Here is a 22,296-nt window from a genome sequence, read left to right as displayed (position 1 = left end):
GAAAGCGACGTCTGACCGACGACTGAACTGCAGCTGCCCTGCCGGCAGTGCTTAAATACCCACCCCACTGCACCCCAGCACCGCAGCCCCACATCAACATTGAGAACTGAAACCGAAACCGAAACAAATCCAGAGGAGATCGGAGCCGGAGAAGCTGGAACTAAATGACGGCGACACCTCCAAGGCTCCGAGGGCATCGGGTGCTAATGATATGCCAACGGCATAGTGCCCACGTGGGCGACTCCCTCCCCCCGAGTAGGGAGGACTCCAAGTAGAAAGTTCATCAAAACTAGTAGTCACTTGCCTGTCATGTCATTTATTTTATCTAATTTTTATTAAAGTATGTGTGGTGTCATCTCCATGGCCACTTGATTGCCATTTGCGGGTTCCGATATGCCGCAGCTGCAGTTGCAGTGGCAGCTTGGGACATCGCAAATGCCAAAACGCCCACCGTGGACATCTAATGCCCGCAGATGTGCCAGCAGCAGTAGTGGTGGCCGCAGGGAAAAGGCCAGCCAACCACCCTCGACGCCCACAATATTGTATTACGGCGGCCAGGCTGGCGAAAATGGGTAGCGACCGCCCCGGTAACCCAATTACTTAGATCAAAGGTCAGGCCCAGTGACCTCGCACTCGCCCTGCCTAGTCGTCACTGTTCTGGCTCCAGTCATAGGTTTTTACTAGAAAAAGTACTAGCTACCACGAGTAGTAGCTGAACCTTTACTCCAGAGGTAATACCCTTTGAACTTTTCCATTTAAGTATCTTATTTTTCCATTTAAGTATCTTATTTTTACTCTTATGATCCTAATGGGTATTTCTTAAGTTATATACTGTAGTTTACTGTAGTTGGAAAATAAGAGATTAAATAAAATACAATATTTTATAGAATAACAAATATATTAAGCCCTACTTGATCCTAAACGGATACATACATATGGATGTATCTTCAAAATCGTATCTTAGATCTCTTAGAAAAATATTAAATATTAAAGTAACCAAATATTAGTATATTAAATATTTGGTAACCCTATAATTTATCTTTATTTTCTGCCTCTATTTTGTTTCTATTTTCCCTTTAATTTTACTTCGATTTTTATAAAAACGATCGAATTTTCGATGATTTTCCGACCGAACTTGGGAGGTTCGGGTCTCTCCCCAACGAGCCACTCGGCAAGGATCGGTAGTCGAAAGAGGAGTGCCAAGGATAGGGAGAGAAAAATCACTCCGTTTCCAATCGTTTCCAAGAATAGTTGACAATTGGGACTCAGAAGCTAAAGTACGCGAATTATTGTGTTATTAAGTGTTAATTTAAGAAAATTATAAATACTAAAAGTCCTTAGTTTAATTAATGTTCTAGAAAGTGATTCTGAGTGCGTGTTAGTGAAGTGAAGAAGAAAAACCTAATTATTTGTTCTTTAGCTAATTGATTTAATGGTAGTAGGCCTTAGACCTGATTAGCATAAAAGGGCTGCTTTTCTTTAAATAAAATTTAATAAAAAAATTCAATTTGTTATTAAAATATTAAAAATGTATTAAAAACAACGCGATGTTATACGCAGTATCTTTATTTTCTTCAAAATTTGCGTGTTTTCTATCAATCCGCAATTATATTTAACAAAAGTGTGTAAATTACAATTCGAATATGGTACAGAAAATATGTTCTAAAAGAAAAACACTATGTAGACTCCAAGTAGCCATCAATACTGCGAATCACATCGAGTGCCCCAATTTACGAAGTCTGGGTCTGGGCGTGGGCGACGCACTTGAAAACCGTAAGTACAGTCATGCTTGCATCTACAAACTGCCTAGATACCCTTCCATTGTTTTGGTAGAACTTATGAACTTGGCAGTAGCTTTACTTTTTAAAATTTATTATTAAAAAAAATAAATATTATTAGTGATAAGTATAGTTATAAGTATAATAATTATTTAAATAGATTTTCATCTGCAAATATTTTTCAAAATATTTCTTATTTATTTTGTTGTCAAGGTTCTAATTAGGCAATTTTTTTTTTTAATTTGAATTCTTGCAAATGCTGTTTAATATAATTTTCAGATTTAATATTTAAGGACTTTTATGCTCTTCCTGCCATACCCTACATTACGCTCTCCTCTCTCATGATCGAGCTCTTTTTCGCTCACTCTTTCTCTCATTTTTATCTGATTCGCGGACGAAAGGATAGAAAGGGTGGAGAGGATGGAGGATGAATCCTTTAGAGAGGATGGAAAGATAATGCAAGGAATATGCAATTCAAAAGAATAAGAGATGAAAAACCATAAAAAGATAACTTATATGTATTTGCAGTAAAAGATACATTTCATTTGTTTTTTGACATTAAATACGGTTTTCTATTTCTGGAAAATTTTTTTGAAATAATATTTCATAAAATACTTAATATTTAACAAACCACTTTTGCTTGGAAAATTTAAATCCTAACTCGTTAAATGTTTTCCCTGAAATAGTTCGCTTTAAAATGCAAATTCTGAAGTAAAACATTAGCTATGGCTAATAGCAAACTACTTGGAATTCAGGCAAGGGTAGATCCGGGTTAGGGGGTTGGATAGTAGGGAGTGCGTCTTCTGCCATAAAATCTGGCCCAGTGTCAAGACGCGGCGGCAGGTCCGACACGTGTTGGCCCGATTGGAGACGCTCCCAGCCGCATCGAATCCAGCGTGATGACGCCGCCGACGGACACGCCAATTTCCCGGCTCCAAACTCACATTCGCACTAGCACTCGTAGTCGCCAGAGTCCAAATCACCTCCCATCGCCCTCCGTATGCGGTGAGCTATTGACGTATACGTAACTTGTGACGTCACTGGTGAAGTCGGGTTCGGTGTGAAAAAGAACCGTGTCACGCCGTGAGTCGTCGTCGTTGTCGTCGTCAGTCGTCAGCCTGCAACAGGCAGAGGCAGTGGGCGTGGGCGGGCGGGCGTGGGCAGCACATGGCCTACTGCCTGCCTGTGTGTATCCGGGTCGATGGCACATATGTAGTACGTAGTCCGTACATATGTACTGGCGTACAGGCGCGCTGGCTTTTCTGGTAAATAGGTTACTACGCTCACGACGAAGCGTACGAAGTTTTACGCTAGAGTGGGCGCTGGAGTGCCTCTCGTTCGCGCTCCCGGGCGACGGCAGTCCTCCGGCGGCAGTTGTCCTGCTCGCTCGGCCGTACTTCGTAGGACGCCCGTTACGTCACTGGGCACCGGCACTCGTGCTACGTACGGAGCTGCATTTCACGCGAGGGATACGAGAGCCAAGCGCAGTCCAAAGTAGACACCCACTCACTCGTCCTGGCTGCCGAACCGCGAGCTTCGGGTCGCATCCGTCGGGTGTGCTCGGTTACATGGCATTGTGTATATGGGGCGCGTAGCGTAACGGGAATTAGGACAACGTAAATGGATTTTGCATTGAATGATGCTACTCTCCGGGTGGCCAGAGGCAAGTGGCGGGGAGGTGGCGGTATGCCGAGTATTGGATAGCCATTTAATATCCTATAATATAAGCTTAGTCCGCCCACTCAGTGGAAGGTTTTTAATTCTTTAAAAAAAAAAACAGCTAACTCATTAGATTTCCAGTTAGGAGGGGTATCCCCACAGGACGAGGAGGGAGGCCAGAAATGGGGCCTGGAATGGCACGAGCTGCGCACGGCATTCAGTTGCAGCTTTTGATGTCCTAGTTGCCGGGGAAAGTATTCCTCAGAATGGCAGCGTAAATATTTCATTGCACTATGTATCTGCCGGATACTCTCAACCGCCCGGAGTCCTGTGGGTATACACATATTGTATATATGTATAGTGGTATGTATATTGCATGCAGGAAGGAGTACTGTATACCCTGCAGTAGGGAACAAGTCGAAGAGGTAGGGGCCTTCCTTGTATCCATCAGGAACCTGCTTAAAATGGGCTTAGAAGTACCCCTTTGCTTAAGAAATAGTATGATTTACGCCAAATCCTGTATCCTTATGAACCATGGCAGTGTCCTGGAATTTCATGACCGATTCCTCCATTGAGGAAGCCTTTCGCTCGTATGGCCAGGAGAGTGGCAAGCGAGTATAGTACGTTGCAACTGGAAGCAAAGTTGACAGACTGTACCTGACCAAGTGGCCTATATAGGTCATTGGCACATATACTCCCTGCTATGCACTCGGCATATATGTATCTATAGTGGAGTATCTATGTACAATCGAGTTAGTATCTCGTTCAATGGAAATTCGCTCCACTCGATAGTTGTAGGGCGGAGTAGGCTACTATCCCAACCCGTTTTTCAGACTTCCAGGATGCAGAGAGGATTGGCATATATTGTGGTTTAGTTATAGATAAGTCGGGAGTTCTGCCACCTGACAGGTGTCTTCGTTTTATTTTAATTGCAGCCTTTAAACCAGCTCTAATTGGCTATTACCCATCTATGGCCAATACTGGCTGTCGCCCCCACTTTTCCAGCTCAGCCCCAAAGTGCGACTGCAATCGGAGGAAGTTCATAAAGTTCAGGACAGGCAAATGGCAATTGCTCCCACGCTTTGGTGCCCACGCAGGATCTAGCCCATCTGGAGAACCCCGGGTTTCTGGTTTCGACTGACGTAGGTTGCTCCTTCTGCTCCGGCATGCCATGCGTGTGGCAAGGGGGAGTTGCGTGGGCGACTGGTTGACTAAAAATAGAACAGGAAAAGTCACCGGCTGGCAGCTTGGCTCGCGGGAAGCGAAAGCCAATCTGAAATCTGCAATCAGGCGGGCTGTGGGCGCCGCCATTGCCGCCTTATTGCTCATTATTATTAGTTTGGGATGCAAAACGATGAAAGTTGATACCCGGGGCTTATAGAAAATGGCTCCGAGCAGCTGTGACGCCGTCTCCAGGACGACCTCCCTTTAAATTGCTGAATCCCCACACGTCTGGCGTTATTGCCGACTTGACATTGATGAATTTGGTGACAAACTGTTGCGGTTTATTATCGTTTGCCAGTCAGGAGCGGCGGAGGGGGAGGCCAGTCACGTAACACGCCTAACATGTCACTGCTGCAGGAAGGCGGTTGCTAATGATGGGCAGGATAAGCCGCTCGCAGCCTCCCCCTTTTGCAGAGCATGCAGGACATTAGCCAGCGATCTAGGGATAATCAATAAATCATTTTAATTGTCTCCAGACGGCAGGATAATAAGGCTAAAAAGGCAAGGGCTCTGGATGTTATAACTTTGGCAAATAATAGTTTCCTAATCGAATATTAATTACTTAGAGATATGCATAGAGTTATAAGCCAAGTCTTTATTAAAATCCCCCACTTAAATTGGAGTTCAAGCCACAATGAGAATATTATCCAAAGCCTTTGTTTTGTTTAGGTTACTTGTCCAGAACGATATCTAAATGATTCCATCCAAGTCCACAAATCTTACGGGGATCTTGCTCCCGACTCCAACCAGGTACTGAGCCCCAAATTCGACTCGTTTCACTGGCAAATGTTGTTGCCCGTCCTCGGGAGTAGTTCTGGGTCGTAAATCATCTCCTTTGGGCACATAGATCATCCGTTGTCTCTCCCGGGGCTGTCAGAGACCCTTGTAGTAGTCGTAGTAGTAGCCGAGGTTCATTCAACTCGAAGCACGTGTCGCACTCGGTCTGTTTTTGGAATTAATTGCTCCGCTTGGAGTTATTTTTGGACTTTTCGACTAACCTTTCTCGTAAAGCAATTAACTTGGCCAGCTCTGGGGAATCGAATGTTAATGAAATATTTGTCAAATAATGATTGTGAGACTTGGCTTGAAGCCTAAATGAACTACTATTCTATATAGTATAAGAATATATGCCTGTTTAGGCTGTCTTATGAATGAAATGATAATGAGACTATGAATGAATGGAAAGATCTTTCCAAAAACCGAAAAATCAGCGTAAAAATATAATCAAAGTCACAAGATTTATTAGGTATAGGGTTATCTATATGAGATTATATTTAAAATATAGTTGAAGCTCTTCTATAAAAGGTTATTTGAAAGTATAGTCTAGACAGGAGAGCTCTTCTAAAACTAACACATATTAGTAAAATATAAACAAAAACTTAGTTTCATCTCGAATATCATTTTTAACATCTCTTGAGTATAATTTCTAGGGATTTCTTCTTTATTTACTTTATAAAGTATAATCAGTTTAGAGATGGATGCTGGAAGAAGACTATTTGGACTTTTAATGAGGTGATTTCTCGTTTAACCTTCAAGGGTTGGCTGGGAATGATGAGTTTAGAAGACACTTTAGTTCCTTAGTGACCAAGGGAAGTGATGTGATGGGCTGTTGGATGTATGGAAATCTTAGATGAACTTTTATCCTTTTTGCAAAGTGTCAGTGGCAAGGTCAGAGATTAGTCCTCAAGAGAATGAGGGGCTCAGAACGGTCTAATTATCTACTACCTACTTATTAGTGTCTTCGTAAGGTGGAAGGTTTTTTTTAATATGGAATACTTTTGGAAGGTAGTTCTCTACATGAACTTCAGTGGCCAAATACTACCCATAGTACCAGTTACGGTAGTACCAGCTTATCACCTCGAGTGGCCCACAGCTTCACCCGCTCCCCAGACCCCGTCTGGGCCATTGTCTGATTACAGTGTTTGTCGAAAATATTTGGTCAGCAATTAAAAGTGCAGTGCGCAGTTGCTGAGGACCGCGATCTTTTGGGCCCAATTGCGTCGCAGTTCCGCGATAATAGACCCGAAATTGCTCGACTGATGAGGGAAAACTACTCGGTGGGGAGACCCTGAGGGGACGGCGCGCCCTTGGGAAATTGGGGCAATCCCGAAATCGAAATGTTCGAGACGCGCTGCCCCCCCGAATTTGTATCTGACGGGCCTTCCACCGTCGCTTGGGCCCACCGACTATAATTATCGCCGCGCTCCGGCTCTACCTCCGCCGAGGCTATCCCCTCGCTATCTGCGCCCGTCTCTTTGATAGCCTGTCTCTGTCTATCTATCTGTAGCTGTATCTTTGTTTACGTCGTTACAGAAGGAGGCAATCAAAACAAAGAAGAGAGCCCAAAGCGAGAGCGCACGAAAACAAACTGCGAATGGCGAGCAGATGGGGAGAGGGCCAAAGACCTTATAAATCACACGAGCGTAGCATGACTTGCCATTATCCGCAGCGGCGTAGAAGTGCTGGGCAGTGGGCTGGGTGTGGGGTGGTAGGCGTACACTGAGAGAAATTTTAAGATACATGAATACTTAGAGATACAAGATCTTTTCTTTCAATTACTATATTTTTTCTCAGTGCCTTCTGCTTGCATCTCGTTCTAAAAATAGTGCCGACTGCCTGCTGCGATCCGTCACAAGGTGTTGTCTAGGGGGGGTCGGGCGGCTTGTTTTCGTTGCATGCTGGTGATGCAACAGCCGTGGCCACAACAACAACAAGCAATGGCATTAATGGCTGGCTGACTGAAACGACGACGCAGTTGCAACGCGAATGCCAAAGCAAAACAAAAGCCCCAACTGATGAGCACAGCGAGGAGGATGCTTTGGGGTCTAGATGGGGTCTGTGGGGGATCCGAATGGGGGGCTGTGATGGAGCGGCATATTTGCACCTCCAAGCCCAGCCGGTTCGGTCTAGTTTCCCCGTCACTGGGAATCGGCGAATTTCACAAGATTGCGATTCGTCTCTTTTGTCGCCTAATTGAAGATATGAAGCAAACAACGTCGCAAAAACAAGAAAGGCAAGAGCACAGAGCACACAAGATATTACAGATACAGTCTAAATATGGAATATTCAAGATAAAGATGCGTGTTTTGATGAAATTGTATTCATCTTTTTAGAAGGGATCTTGAAAAAATGTAAATCTTTATAAGATAGTTATAATTTCATTCAATAAGTTAGATATTCGTTAGAAGAATATAAGGAGTTAGAATAAGGAGATATTCTAATAGATCTTTAAGATGTGAGGTGGAGGGTCTAACGAAAAGGTACTTCTAGAATCTGGAAGCTACCATCCGGAGGCTGCGTAGTTACAAAAGCGAGCTGACTAACTCACTTTATTGCTTAGTAATAGCTACTAGATTTTAATGACAGATTTTCTGTTTATTTGGGAAAGGTATCTCCTATTCTGTTTGTGGTAATTATTCTATAATTAAAGATAAGTCTAGTAAGAGTACTTTCTACTGTCAATATTATATAACAATACTATAGTTATCAGGACTATCTCCAAATATTAAATGTCGGCTAGCCATCCCCTCCAATTCACAAATGCCAAGTGGGGCGATCTTTCACCTGCTCCATGTTCAACTAGAAAATTGCTATATCTGTCGGTGGCCGCCTCCGGCGCTCCAGCCATCAATCATCCTCCGCCGTCTTTCTGCTCTGCTAGTGCCTGGCTCCTCAAACTGGCCACGAATAATGTCTGTGGCTGTGTAGGCCCGTTCCGAGCTCCATGGTGATTGCTTTTTGCTTCGACGGAATTTCCATTTTGCAACAGTTTTCAGTGCAATTGCACCAGCCCCCGCAACCGGCTGGCCGCAGACCACGTTCTCTGAACGCTTATGCTGCCGTTAATATGAAATTGAAAGTTTTCCAACCGACGAAAATACTCATAAAAATTGTTCAGCCAAACCGCAAAAATAAAAAGCCCCGAGACTGAAGAAATAAAAAGTATTTTGGCAGCACCCTTGAAGGAAAAAGCAACAATGGCGGGAAGGTGGGGAAGGGGCGTGCAGGGCCCCGTCGTATTAACGGGCGGCCTTTTAATCAATTGGCGGCAGCAGCTGCAAGCCGACAACGACCACACAGTGCCCCGCCCCCAGTGGTACGCCTCCTGCCAGCGCCTACCGCCCATGGGCTATGGCCTACGATGCACCACCCCCTCCTTTGCAGAGGGAGAATCAATGGGCTTCACATATTATAATAATTTTATTAAAATTAAATGATTAAATAAATTGTATAAAGACTTAGTTTTTAGCTGGGGTTTTCTCAAATAAACTGGTAGACTATTATTTTCAGTGCAGACACCGACGCCGACGCCTTGTGGCAAGAGAAAGAGTCTGTCAAGTGGATTTGTCGGGCGGAACTCATAAAAAGCTCCCACGTTGTGACGCCACGCCTGTTGTCGTAACTCCCAGCCACAGTCCCGACCCTGCACCATTCGCTTGTGCCCCCTGGCTGCCTTGTCGGTGGCGCCTCTGAGCCGTCCCACTTCCTCTTTTGCTGCCGCAAGGTTGGCGATGCATTCGAATTGCAATCTTCCCAGCGGAGCTCTCGGAGAGATCGCATCGCACTTGCAGACTATGGATTCTTCACTTCAATCTTTAATGTTGATAGTCCCCGTATTCATTAGCCAATAATCCATTTATATGAAGGTTATTAGGTCCCTTTCCGGTAGTTGAACATTTTTGAGGCCAAATGAGGCACCGAATTCCGCCCACTGGTGGAGCTGGACAGGCTGAGGTGGGCGTGGAAGTAGAACTGGCCGCGGAGGCGAAGTTTGTGGCGATTGGTGTGGGCTGGACGGCCCTGGGAAAGTCGAGTCAAAAATACGTTCAGCGAGTTGGGTTCGGTTTCGGGTAGTTAACTTTTATGGGACAATTAAAATCTTCGATAAAACGGGAAACGAGAAAGGTAACGACGGCAATGGACTGACTAGTAGTACTCCTATGCACTGGCAGTAGTACCAGAATCAGGTCTCTTTAAAAAAAAAAAGTGATTAGAAGGTACATATATTTTATGAACCAAAGACTGGTTATTAAAACAAAATAAATATGGAAAAATGTTGATTGGCATTAGGTACTAACCTATTTAGATTTTATTATTTGATTTATTTTTATTTAAAAGTACAGAAATCTTGCTGCATGTGGGCCAGACATATATGCATGTTTCCACCGCTGTTCAATTTTTTACTTAATTGATTTTACACCTACGAGAGCTGGTGGGTCAGTGGGTCGATAGCTAGCCGGCTGTCCACGTGACATTGGTGGCAGTCGGAGGTAATTACAAATGCACGTGACTTGAGGCGAAGAAAAAAAAGGGGGGACTGCAAGTGTGACTGGGAGGCTTCTCAATACCCAATACATTCAGCAAATATTTATAAGAATTTTCACTGAAAATATAGGGACTTTTTTCCCAGAATGCTAAGGGCCATGATACCATATTGGCCTTAGCCAAGAAGGATTCTTTCATTAAATTAAAGGCCCCAATAAAGCCCTCGAACCTTACCAAGCTACTGTTTTTTTAATAAAACTCCCTTAAATCTAAGCCATATTTAAAATTGCATTTAAATATCCGCAGGATCCGAGTCTCGCAGTCATAAAATGAATTGAAGTACGGTGGGTGGGTGCTTTGCATTTGAATATTATAATTGTGGAGTTCCCCCACCCAAACGACTGATTCCTTGTCTTTTGCTCTTCCGGGGATGTGGTGGTTCGTTCTATAGTAAGGGTGGTGCTTGGGGGAGGAGTGCTCTTCCTATATATACATACATTTTATGCCGCTAACAATCTCATTAAAATTTTATGCGTATGCGTCTGGAGGGAAGTGTCTGCCGTGGAGCTGGCAGTCCCGGCTCTAGCAGGCCTATGCCAAAGGTGATAATGGATCCAAGCTGGCAAGGGGATGGAATGGAGCGAGCACAATGGATAGCATCCTGGTCGGCTAAATTGCTACAATTACGTTTAAAATGTGTGCCAAAGATGATGAAGAATGAAGGTGGTAGTAAGCACTACTATAATGGAGAAGGTAGGAGTAGTTGACTAGACTAATTGCCCCAATTTATGGCTGAAAGTTAAAGACAAGTATATATTTTAGAAAATACAATTTTATGCAATATTGTATACATCCGAAATATTTCAAAAGAATATTCTTCGAGAAGCAATGTTTTTGGTTTCTCCCCGGCATCTCGATGTTTTGGCAGCTTTTCCAAGGTGGCGCCGCTTGCCATTTGTTGTGCCTAATTTTCAAGTGGCTCAAGAGCGTTTTGGTCTCTGCAAAGTGGATTTCGCTGTAGCCGCCAAATCGGCTGACAGGCCAAGGAGGCCTATGGGTGCTGCTAGCAGCGGGTCACTGAATTGGACCGTAAAGCGTTAGTGGGTCATGAGTCTGCCTTCTTTTTGGGGGGAATTGAAACTAGTAATAGAAGCGTAAATTGAATTGCAGTCAGAAAGTTGACATTTCGTGCCACAAAAATAACCCCGAACCACTCCGGGGATATGCAATTCCCCGGAGTAACCCGCTGCTAAAGGCCAGAGGTTGGGGGTAAAGGACCTTCTGTCCTCGTCCGCGCGTGCATTGACATAAGATACATTATTGCAAATTGTTTCGATTTCATAAGAAATGTCCGCAACGAATCCTTGAACAAGTTCTCGCCGGATGCCAAAAGGGGTTCGGATGTTGAAGGCGCTGTCGAAGGGGATTGCGACATGCAATCACATGTCGCCCCATGTTACCCTCTATAGACCACCACCCAGTCCTGCCTTCTCCGCCGGATGCTCACACATTTTATTTCATTTGTTGTGCATTTGTTTCGCTTTTCTTCCTCTCCTGACGGGTTTTTGTTTTGGGCAAGTCCTGCTAGAGGATCTTGGCTGCTGCCCAACGGAAAATAATCTAATACCTTTTCCAGCTTTTCTCATTTAGACTTTGAAAGGGGTTCTCCCCCTGACCAAAAATCAATAGCAATTGCGAGCAATTGGGTTTCGAAAAAGGTTGGGGAGAAGTCAGCTTTCAAATTATACAAAGTAATTATGACGAACTATACCTAAACTTCCATCCTTCTAGAAAAACACTCTTCATAAGCAAAGTCTGTAGAATCTACAAAGTAGATACATAAGGTCTTAATTTATAGGAAGTTTGAAGTCAAAGAAAACTACTTATAAGCAGCGTAAGTCATTTCTTAGTTAGTTTCTTGGTTAAAATTTATTGGAAATAATATAGAAAAGGCTCAAAGGTTAGGCCCAGTCATAAGGATATGCCAAAATACTGGTAATTTTCCCCAATGCTTTTAAGAAGTTTCTTCTCTGGTAGCCCAAACAAGACTTTCAACTAACCCCTTTTATGGCCACTCCCCATAATGCCGAATAAATGTCTCATCCCCTCTTCGAGGCCAGATTTTATTATATCGCTTTCGTAAATCATATTAAACGAATTACGATGACTTATAGCCTACAATCCATATGTGACTTTTGGCTTACAAGGACTCTGGTCCACTGCAGACTGCTGCAGCATTATTATATTTATTTATTTATTTTGTGATAAATGCATAATGCCATTTAAATATTTCAAGTGACTTTCAAGCTATTTTTCACATTTTATTACCAATTTATTTTTGCTGTGTGAGTAGACATGGCCAAGACCCCCAGTCCCCATCTACATACCCTCGGCTTTTAACTTCCCTCTTGAGTGCACTGCATTTATAATGGGATTGGAAACACAGTCTTACGTAACTATGTATATAATTACATGTTTAATGGTCAGACCCCGGCGAATGCCAGACGTAAACTTTTGTCCCCAGAATGCATTCGTTTTTCTGGGCTTTAGAGCTTTTTATTTAATTCTTATTTCAGCTGCGTTTGCTTTTATTAATTTTTGTTTCCCAATCTGCTGTTACCGGCAAACAGTGCCTTTGGTTTTGTAATTTTTGCATTTGGTTAAGTGCACTTTGGATGGGCAGAGTCAGAGGTCAATGGAGGCATAATTACCTGACCGGCGGCGGCTGTCAGACAGTCGCTTTATTTTTTTTGCTGTTAATATTCCGCAGTTTTAGGGGCACATTAACATTTTAATACGACTCGCCGCATTCGCAAATAATGGAGTCTCGCGGCCAACACTGCGTATGAGTGCTGAGCGCATGAGTATTTCGTCAGCCCCTCCAGCCGGAATAATTTTTGGGTCGACTATACTTTTCTGATGCAATGCTCCACTTGTTACACCCCAGAGCTAAGGTAAGCATATATAGTTTCTAGCTTATTTTTAGTTCACAATTATTTATCAGCTTAACAGCTTTGCCAACTATAAATAATATAAAAATAAAAATATGTCGAACCCCCATTTTCTGGGAATATCAACGTGAATCAACGGATATATCCACTTGACATGCGGTTATGCGGTTGTTCCCCGAACCGTTCAAGGGTGGAAGTTTATGTGTATATTGGCTCGGTGTAAATAGTTGTATATCAGATATCCGGGGTCTACGTATCGGGACCGGACTCCGGACTGCAATACGACGATTTCATTGTGGTTATGTTTCCCGGTTCTGGGTAAATCTAGTTGTTTACATTTCTTGCGTACAAATATCGATATCTAGCGATGGGTTTCGCTGATTTGGAATGCACATTTTTTTGTAGTCGATTGTTTATTTGCTGATACTGCATATCAATTGACATCGATTCTATCCCTAATCCCAGCTGGGGAATATGCTCCTTAATACAATTCAGCAATAATATATTTTAATCAAGAAAAGTAATACAATCATGTAGGCCCTTTAACCCTAGGGTTCAGTGAACGTAAGGAAACTAACTTATGTTAATTGAAAAATATTTTCCATTCGCTTATAGTAGATAGAGCCTGCACTTTATTGTGTTATCATAATCGATTGACGTCAATTAGTGTTTGTTTTTTAAACGGGTATTTAAAGAAGGGGTTTGGGGCTAGGGGTGATCAGGCCGATCTTTGTTTAAATCATTATGCGTTTTAATTTGTTTTTGTGTGCTTTAGAATAAGTTTTGCAGCATTTTGTAGCTATTTATAGATTTCGGCATAAAGCAATAAAACAATAAAATTGCGAATTTGTGTTGCTGGCCTCGACAAATTCGCAGAATTCATTTATCAGCGTCAAACATTTGTTATTGCGGTTCAATTGTTGGTTGGGTGGGTGGGTGTCTGTCTCATTTTCCCTTCGTCAGAGACATTTATCTGCTGAGGAGAGGAAGCGAGTTATGTGTGTGGCACATGCTTTGATTATTTTTATGAAAATTAAAATGCGTTTGCTTGTAATTAGCCGGAGGAGAGTCATGTGTGGGGCACGCTCTTCCTGGAAATGTTCGCTCATTGCCATTTCGAGTGTAGAACGTTGCCGTTGCCGTTGCCAGTGCCGAGCTGATTGCGATACCACTTGGTGTGGTGATGAGGTAATCTTCCACGAGACTGTTTTGGCAGCTCACTCTGGTTTCCAACTACCCCAGTACAATTGCCTTAAAGAACCTCGACTATCTGCTCATTCGAGGTGAGTCAGTCGCTTGGAATGGATATGTCATGGGATGAACTGGACTGTGCTGGGAATCAGTTGTCATGGATGATAAATTTCCAAAAAATAACTATTAGAGAATTTGAGAAGAGAAACCTTCGGGTTTTATCACGACTGATGTACCGATGTACTGATACAGCTTCAGTACTTCTGCACTGGTGGAGACGAGGTCTAAATGGAGCACTACTGATAGGGCTTGTCATTATTAATTTAAGAAACAATGAATGAATTCCCTAAAAACTTATTTCAACAATACATGCAGCATCTTAAATTATAAATAGCATTTCATTTTCTCTGCCCATTTAATTGTTGAATTCCACATCTTGCTTTAAAAATGGATTTCTGACTCAAACATATTCATCACCGATGTCTGGCATTTTAATACTTTCGATTCGACTGCCAGCTGCAATCCGATATGGCTGTGGTCCGATTCACATATTTGGTAATATTAATACATTCGATTAAGCAAACGTATAAAATACGTCAGTATGTATTTTTCTGTGTGTGCCACCGAAGCATTCGTCAGGCTCATATGCTCAAATGCCGGCGAATTTATTTTGAAAATCGCTGAAATAATACTTGAATGTGCAATTCGAGAACGGTGTGGCATAAATCAATTTTGGGCTAATTAAAAACATGTTAATTGCGCCAACTGGCTGTATTTATTTTCTGTTCAAATTTATTCGCAGTATCTGCACATAAATACATACTATATATTCATTCACAAGTCTAGCATCGTCGTCGGGGAAGCTGGGCGCATAAATTAAGCCAAACAAAAAAAATAAAATAAAATAAAAATTTGATAAATTTGCTAGAGGACGTTGATTTGGAAATAAATAACTTTTGACACACGAATGGCTAATGTATCTGGCGGATACCAGATACCTTATATACCAGTTCGACCTTCGTGCTCATTACGGATTCGCATGCAAATACTATGATACATTTAACCGAATTTAGAGAGAAGGTTAATTCCAAATCCGGATTTCGGGCTTAAGAAAACGGGTCCACCATTCAACATATAAAAGCCTGCAACGCAGAGATCGGTAGTGCAACGAATAAATTGGGAGCATTGGGATATTTATTGTTAAACTTTTTTGGCCCATAAGCTCTTCTAACTTAAAAATTCCTTATGCAAGCCACATTTGATTAACGATAATTGTTGGTTTGTTGTCTCGAGGTAATGTTTTGACTTTGACTAGATGGAGCACTTAATCACAGAGTTCTTTGAACCACAGACTCAAACTGGGCTGTGGGTTCAAGGCCACTTTCGGTGAGAAATTAATGTCTGCTTCGGCTTCTATATAATATTCTAATGGGGTTGCTTAAATTTAGAAAGAAAGGTATTACTTAGTAATGTTTTGGGTTTTAAAATTTAGGAAAATGTAGATTTTTTTAATAAAAAGGTTAATAGGTTAGTGTCACCTGATTGTTTATTTAATATTTATTATTGATGTTTGCAATTGGGTTACGGAACGGATTCTTGAATTGGGCGGCATTTTTCGCACATTTTAATTTGTAATTGTGTTGTTGTCGTACTTGAGTCTTGAGTGACTGCTCTTTTTATACCCTTGCAGAGGGTATTATAATTTTGTCCAAAAGTGTGCAACGCAGTGAAGGAGACATCTCCGACCCTATAAAGTATATATATTCTTGATCAGGATCACCTCCTGAGTTGATATGAGCATGTCCGTCTGTCCGTCTGTCCGTCTGTCCGTCTGTCTGTTTCTACGCAAACTAGTCTCTCAGTTTTAAAGCTATCGTCTTGAAACTTTGCACACACCCTTCTTTCCTTTGCATGCAAATACTATGATACATTTAACCGAATTTAGAGAGAAGGTTAATTCCAAATCCGGATTTCGGGCTTAAGAAAACGGGTCCACCGTTCAACGTATTAGCCTGCAACGCAGAGATCGGTATTGCAACGAATAAATTGGGAGCATTGGGATATTTATTTTTAAACTTTTTGGCCTATAAGCACTTCTAGCTTAAAAATTCCTTATGCAAGCCACATTTGATTAACGATAATTGTTGGTTTGTTGTCTCGAGGTAATGTTTTGACTTGACTAGATGGAGCACTTAATCACAGAGTTCTTTGAACCACAGACTCAAACTGGGCTGTGGGTTCAAGGCCACTTTCGGTGAGAAATTAATGTCTGCTTCGGCTTCTATATAATATTCTAATGGGGTTGCTTAAATTTAGAAAGAAAGGTATTACTTAGTAATGTTTTGGGTTTTAAAATTTAGAAAAATGTAGATTTTTTTAATAAAAAGGTTAATAGGTTAGTGTCACCTGATTGTTTATTTAATATTTATTATTGATGTTTGCAATTGGGTTACGGAACGGATTCTTGAATTGGGCGGCATTTTTCGCACATTTTAATTTGTAATTGTGTTGTTGTCGTACTTGAGTCTTGAGTGACTGCTCTTTTTATACCCTTGCAGAGGGTATTATAATTTTGTCCAAAAGTGTGCAACGCAGTGAAGGAGACATCTCCGACCCTATAAAGTATATATATTCTTGATCAGGATCACCTCCTGAGTTGATATGAGCATGTCCGTCTGTCCGTCTGTCCGTCTGTCCGTCTGTCCGTCTGTCCGTCTGTCTGTTTCTACGCAAACTAGTCTCTCAGTTTTAAAGCTATCGTCTTGAAACTTTGCACACACCCTTCTTTCCTTTGCATGCAAATACTATGATACATTTAACCGAATTTAGAGAGAAGGTTAATTCCAAATCCGGATTTCGGGCTTAAGAAAACGGGTCCACCGTTCAACGTATTAGCCTGCAACGCAGAGATCGGTATTGCAACGAATAAATTGGGAGCATTGGGATATTTATTTTTAAACTTTTTGGCCTATAAGCACTTCTAGCTTAAAAATTCCTTATGCAAGCCACATTTGATTAACGATAATTGTTGGTTTGTTGTCTCGAGGTAATGTTTTGACTTGACTAGATGGAGCACTTAATCACAGAGTTCTTTGAACCACAGACTCAAACTGGGCTGTGGGTTCAAGGCCACTTTCGGTGAGAAATTAATGTCTGCTTCGGCTTCTATATAATATTCTAATGGGGTTGCTTAAATTTAGAAAGAAAGGTATTACTTAGTAATGTTTTGGGTTTTAAAATTTAGAAAAATGTAGATTTTTTTAATAAAAAGGTTAATAGGTTAGTGTCACCTGATTGTTTATTTAATATTTATTATTGATGTTTGCAATTGGGTTACGGAACGGATTCTTGAATTGGGCGGCATTTTTCGCACATTTTAATTTGTAATTGTGTTGTTGTCGTACTTGAGTCTTGAGTGACTGCTCTTTTTATACCCTTGCAGAGGGTATTATAATTTTGTCCAAAAGTGTGCAACGCAGTGAAGGAGACATCTCCGACCCTATAAAGTATATATATTCTTGATCAGGATCACCTCCTGAGTTGATATGAGCATGTCCGTCTGTCCGTCTGTCCGTCTGTCCGTCTGTCTGTTTCTACGCAAACTAGTCTCTCAGTTTTAAAGCTATCGTCTTGAAACTTTGCACACACCCTTCTTTCCTTTGCACGCAGTATATAAGTCGGAACGGCCGGGATCGGCCGACTATATCCTATAGCTGCCATATAACTGATTGATCGGAAATGGTATAACTTTGGTGTTTTTAGAGTTAGAGAGTTCAAATTTGACATGAGAGCTATTTTTGGCAAAATAATACGACATGCCAAATTTCATAAGGATCGGCCGACTATATCTTATAGCTGCCATATAACTGAACGATCGGAAATGACCCAACTTTCGTGTTTTTGAAGATAGAAAGCTGGAACTTGGTACAGATTATATTTTTGGCCAGTTAATCCGACCTACAAAATTTCATTAGGATCGGCCGACTATATCCTATAGCTGCCATATAACTGAACGATCGGAAATGACCCAACATTCGTGTTTTTGAAGATAGAAAGCTGGCACTTGGTACACATTCTATTTTTGGTCAGTCAATCCGATCTACCAAATTTCATAACGATCGGTTGACTATATCTTATAGCTGACATATAACTGAACGATCGGAAATGGTATTTGGTAGAAATATCAACTTTCGAATTTTTGAAGATAGAAGCTTGGGACTTTTTTTTAGATTCTTTATTGTAATTAATTGGTTTTATTATGATGTAATCATAAGGATCGGCCAACTATATCCGATGTTTGCGATATATATCCGGTTATAGCTGCAAGGGTATATAAACTTCGGCTCCGCCCGAAGTTAGCTTTGCTTTCTTGTTTTGCATTATTTATGCGATACATTTTTTGTTGTTCTGCTCCACAATATTTAATTTTTTATTTTTTCCACCGGGTTAGGGCGAATTTTTATTGGGGTTTTGTTTTTCTTTTCGCTGGTTTCTGTTTTTGTTTTGTCTCCCATTGTCAGTCGCTGTCGCTCTTTGTGTTTTGATTACGCAAATTAAAAGTGTCTAGACAGGGCAGACTGGTGGCAGCCGGGAGTGGGGTGTGGGGCAAGGGCCTGGCGTGGGGGCCCTGAAAAGGGACCGATCCAGAGGATCGAGGGCTTCACCGATCAACAGCAAGTTATGCAATCTGATAGAGGTATTTATTTATTGCGATTTATTAATCAAACATTACTGATATATCTTTGGTAGGAGCTATTGCCTACTTCCTATTATAAACCAGGCTTCAACCTCTCATCTGCTCTTGACAGGGTCAATTAGTCTGCCCACAAGCGAATTGTCGAATGCCTAGTTGAGGTAGTGGGGGCCAATTTAATTATCCGTCAAAACAGCGTGGGACATAGTGGTCGACCTTCAGCGAGGACCCAGTCACCCCAGTCCTCTTAAATCTGACCATATCGATTGCTGGCTGCCCACACTAGACTCAGGATATTCAGACTTAATAGGCCTAAAAAAATAAATGTATACAGGGGAACTTTGGGAGGAGTACTTTGTAAAAATGTAGGTTGAGTCTGGCCTTAATTAGTCTCAATTCGCGTTTCATTGGAATTCGCTGAAATTATTTACATAGAACATTGTTTTGATGAGAAGCTACATACATATGTAGGTACGCCTCGATGTCGAGCCGAAGGCAACGACGATGCTTTGAATGCCAAAGTGGCGGCGGTTCTGGCGGCAGCCACACCAACTCGAATACCTACGAAAACTGTCAGCTCTATAATCTGTATCTGTAGAATTGTCTTGCAATTGGTTGTTGCCGCTGTTGCTGATTCTCCTGCCCGGTGCCATTCCCATTGCCATTGCCTGGTTGTCGCTCCCCTTGGTGTTTTTGTTTGGTTTTCAGTTTGTTATTGCTGTCGTCTGAAGCGCCTTATCGGCGGCGCCTCCAGAAAATATGTCACACGTACGCGTCAAATTTTCTCAGAAAATAAACCGCAAAATAAGCATGATACGCCGCCTGATACAGGCGGCTCCGTAGGCGATTATACGATGTTCGCCACAAGACGGGCCATGAGTAATTTCCATTTCAATATTTTGGAAATTCAATTGAAATTAACCACTTAGATGTACATATGTATGTGTAGTAATTCCTTTTCTCGGGATTATTTCTTATTTTTAGTATTCCATGGAAATTTAGATTATTATTAGTTAGATTAATTTATTACAAAGCACATAAAAGAACGATTTCGAATAGTCACTTTTATTTTTTTCTTAGAATTTTGACAGTTGATAGGAAGAAAGGCATGAGCTCGCTACATTCACTGATAAAGTTAAATTAGCCTAACATAACAAATCTGAACAATTGCCACATAATAAATCTTCACTAAACTGCAATGTTGGGGGATCCCCACAAAAAATGTAAGGGCACTGCTATTATGACCCCTGGCAAACGCCATATCTTAGCCGAAACGCACCCGATTCTTGAGCGGCATACCTTAAAAGATTTGTAGATCGATTCTGCATCAAAAACTTACTTGCAAATTTTTTTTTCCAATTTTCGTCAAATTTTCTGGGGGTTCCCCTTCAAAAATAATGGCACGGCTGGTATGACCCTTGGCAAACGGCATATCTTGGCCAAAACGGATCCGATTCTTGAGCGGTATACCTTAAACGATTTGTAGATCGATTCAGAACCAATCTGTATCAAAACCTACTTGCAAAATTTTTTTCCCAATTTTCGTCATATTTTCTGGGGGATGCCCTTCAAAAATGGTAGTATGGCTACTACTATGGCTACTATGACCCCTGGCAAACGCCATATCTTAGCCAAAACGCACCCGATTCTTGAGCGGCATACCTTAAAAGATTTGTAGATCGATTCTCCACCAATCTGTATAATTTTAAGAAAATCTTTTGTCTGAAATTTTACTGTATCCGTCGGCTATCCACTACATTGAACTAGAGTTCTCGTAAAAATCAGACAAATCTACGAACTTACATTGATTAGGTTGCTTTATTTCATATTGATTTTCTAATTCTCGACCTTGTGCTTTACTCAAAATGACTTAATAGCTTTCCCATCAAACCCACTACATTCGTAGACAAACAAGTCTAATGATAAAGACCCAACTGGACCGAACTGGCTGGTTAATTATTTAGATATTTATGAATAGAGTCACGCCAGGAGCATGCACGGGGCACGGGAGCAATTAAACGATTGTCAACAATAAAATTTATTAATAAATTGTAAAACATTCCCCAACAACAAAGTCGTTCCATGACAGATGCTATCAGAGGGATGTCGAAGCTAACAATGTCGAGGGCTGATTGAGATTTCGGTTTGGATAGCACATGGAATGTATGTTTTTCAGGAAATTCGTATACCTGATCATCCCTATATAAGCCATTTTATTAAGCCATATATTTTATTGTTTTAACTTGCATTGGTTGGTGCTTATCTCCACTATGAAATTGGCTATTGTGTTCGCGCTTTTCTTCGCTGTGATATTGGTGAGAGCTTAAGGCGGTTTGTGTCCTGAAAATAATGGTAATTTATTAATCCGTTAGTGCCTTACTGAGGCTCAAGTTCCGGGCCCCAACAATGCCATGGATGCGGCCAAAGGAGGCGTAGGAGCTGCCGCAGGTGCCGGCGGTCAGATCGGAGCACATGGCGATGGGGCAGCGGATGTGGCTGAGGGCGGCCCCGGGGCTGGGATGTCGGCCGGTATTGGAGCAGGTGGCGATATGAGTGCCTCCGCCAAGGCTGAAGCTGAGAATGGAGCTGGTCGTCGCCGTTAGAATTGAAATTTTTTGGAAAATGTGTTTCTGATCAATAAATGTTACATTTTTTTCAAAATCACCACATATCTGTAAGTTCTCCGATGGCGCCAGTTATTTGTTGGCTTAGTGTCTCATAATTGATGTGCAAGACGAATGTCCGAACTATGCAAGCTTTCGAAAATAGAGTCCTTCGAATCGCCACTGGGGCCCACGTCTATCATGACAATCGCACCATCCACGAGGTTCTCAATTTCCCTTGGGTCAAGGACGAGATACAAAGAAGCAGCGCACGTTACATGCAGAGGCTTCATAATCACCCGAACCGGTTGGCCAGCTCCCTGCTGGACAGCAGCGAGCAACCCAGAAGACTTAAAAGGACACACCCGCTGGACCTCCCCTTACTACTCTAATTTTTTTTTTTCTACCATATTAATATTTAAAAATATCTATACGTGAAGTTTACGTGATAAAATTTAATGGTTGTCCCTAATGGACAGTTTTAAATAAACATTACCCTGCTATTACAAAAAAAAAATAATTGATGTGGAATTATAGCACGTCACTCGGCGCACTTCAAAGAAAAGTAAACTATACCGCACTACAATGTGTCTTTCAGCTTAGATTCCATGAATGTCTTGATACGAAATACCGCATATAGTGTTCATAGTAGTTCTCAGGTAAGAAACAGTTCTCAGGAAAGCAAGTGACTGTAAACAGTATAGTCTTTAATATTTATTGCTTGTTTTGATCACTAACCCAGCATGTTTGATTCTATTTACATGTCCCGCCACACAGCGTGCACTCGGGGAGCCATATGCGATGTTAGAACTACGCATTCGATTGGCTAATTGCCCACGAGCTGCGGGCCTAAATATAGAAAGTCGAAACTGCGAAGCACGAGTGATTGGAATGAGTAGTTGCTGATTAAGCTGCGATGCATCAATGTTAAT

The 22,296-nt window shown here is 41.7% G+C and overlaps 1 protein-coding gene across 1 annotated transcript; it reads left to right on the top strand.

Annotated features, from left to right (window-relative positions):
* The first annotated feature begins 10 nt into the window (after positions 1-10).
* Positions 11-21,449, top strand: LOC108133506 (uncharacterized). Its single transcript, XM_017253455.3, has 3 exons — positions 11-731; positions 20,639-21,076; positions 21,134-21,449. Exons 2-3 carry the CDS (start codon positions 21,032-21,034, stop codon positions 21,362-21,364), a joined length of 276 nt encoding a protein of 91 aa, XP_017108944.1. The 5' UTR covers positions 11-731; positions 20,639-21,031; the 3' UTR covers positions 21,365-21,449.
* Positions 21,450-22,296: the final 847 nt, after the last annotated feature.

The sequence above is a fragment of the Drosophila bipectinata genome, chromosome 3L, assembly GCF_030179905.1.
Source record: "Drosophila bipectinata strain 14024-0381.07 chromosome 3L, DbipHiC1v2, whole genome shotgun sequence".
NCBI lineage: Eukaryota > Metazoa > Arthropoda > Insecta > Diptera > Drosophilidae > Drosophila > Drosophila bipectinata.
The sequence above is the reverse complement of the archived record's forward strand: the minus strand, read 5'-3'. Positions and strand labels throughout refer to the sequence as shown.

Excerpts from the sequence above, each read along its gene's own strand:
- LOC108133506 (XM_017253455.3), top strand. The coding sequence starts at position 21,032 with ATGAAATTGGCTATTGTGTTCGCGCTTTTCTTCGCTGTGATATTG. Across the intron at positions 21,077-21,133 it reads TTTTCTTCGCTGTGATATTG|TGCCTTACTGAGGCTCAAGT; the intron begins GTGAGAGCTTAA and ends TTAATCCGTTAG.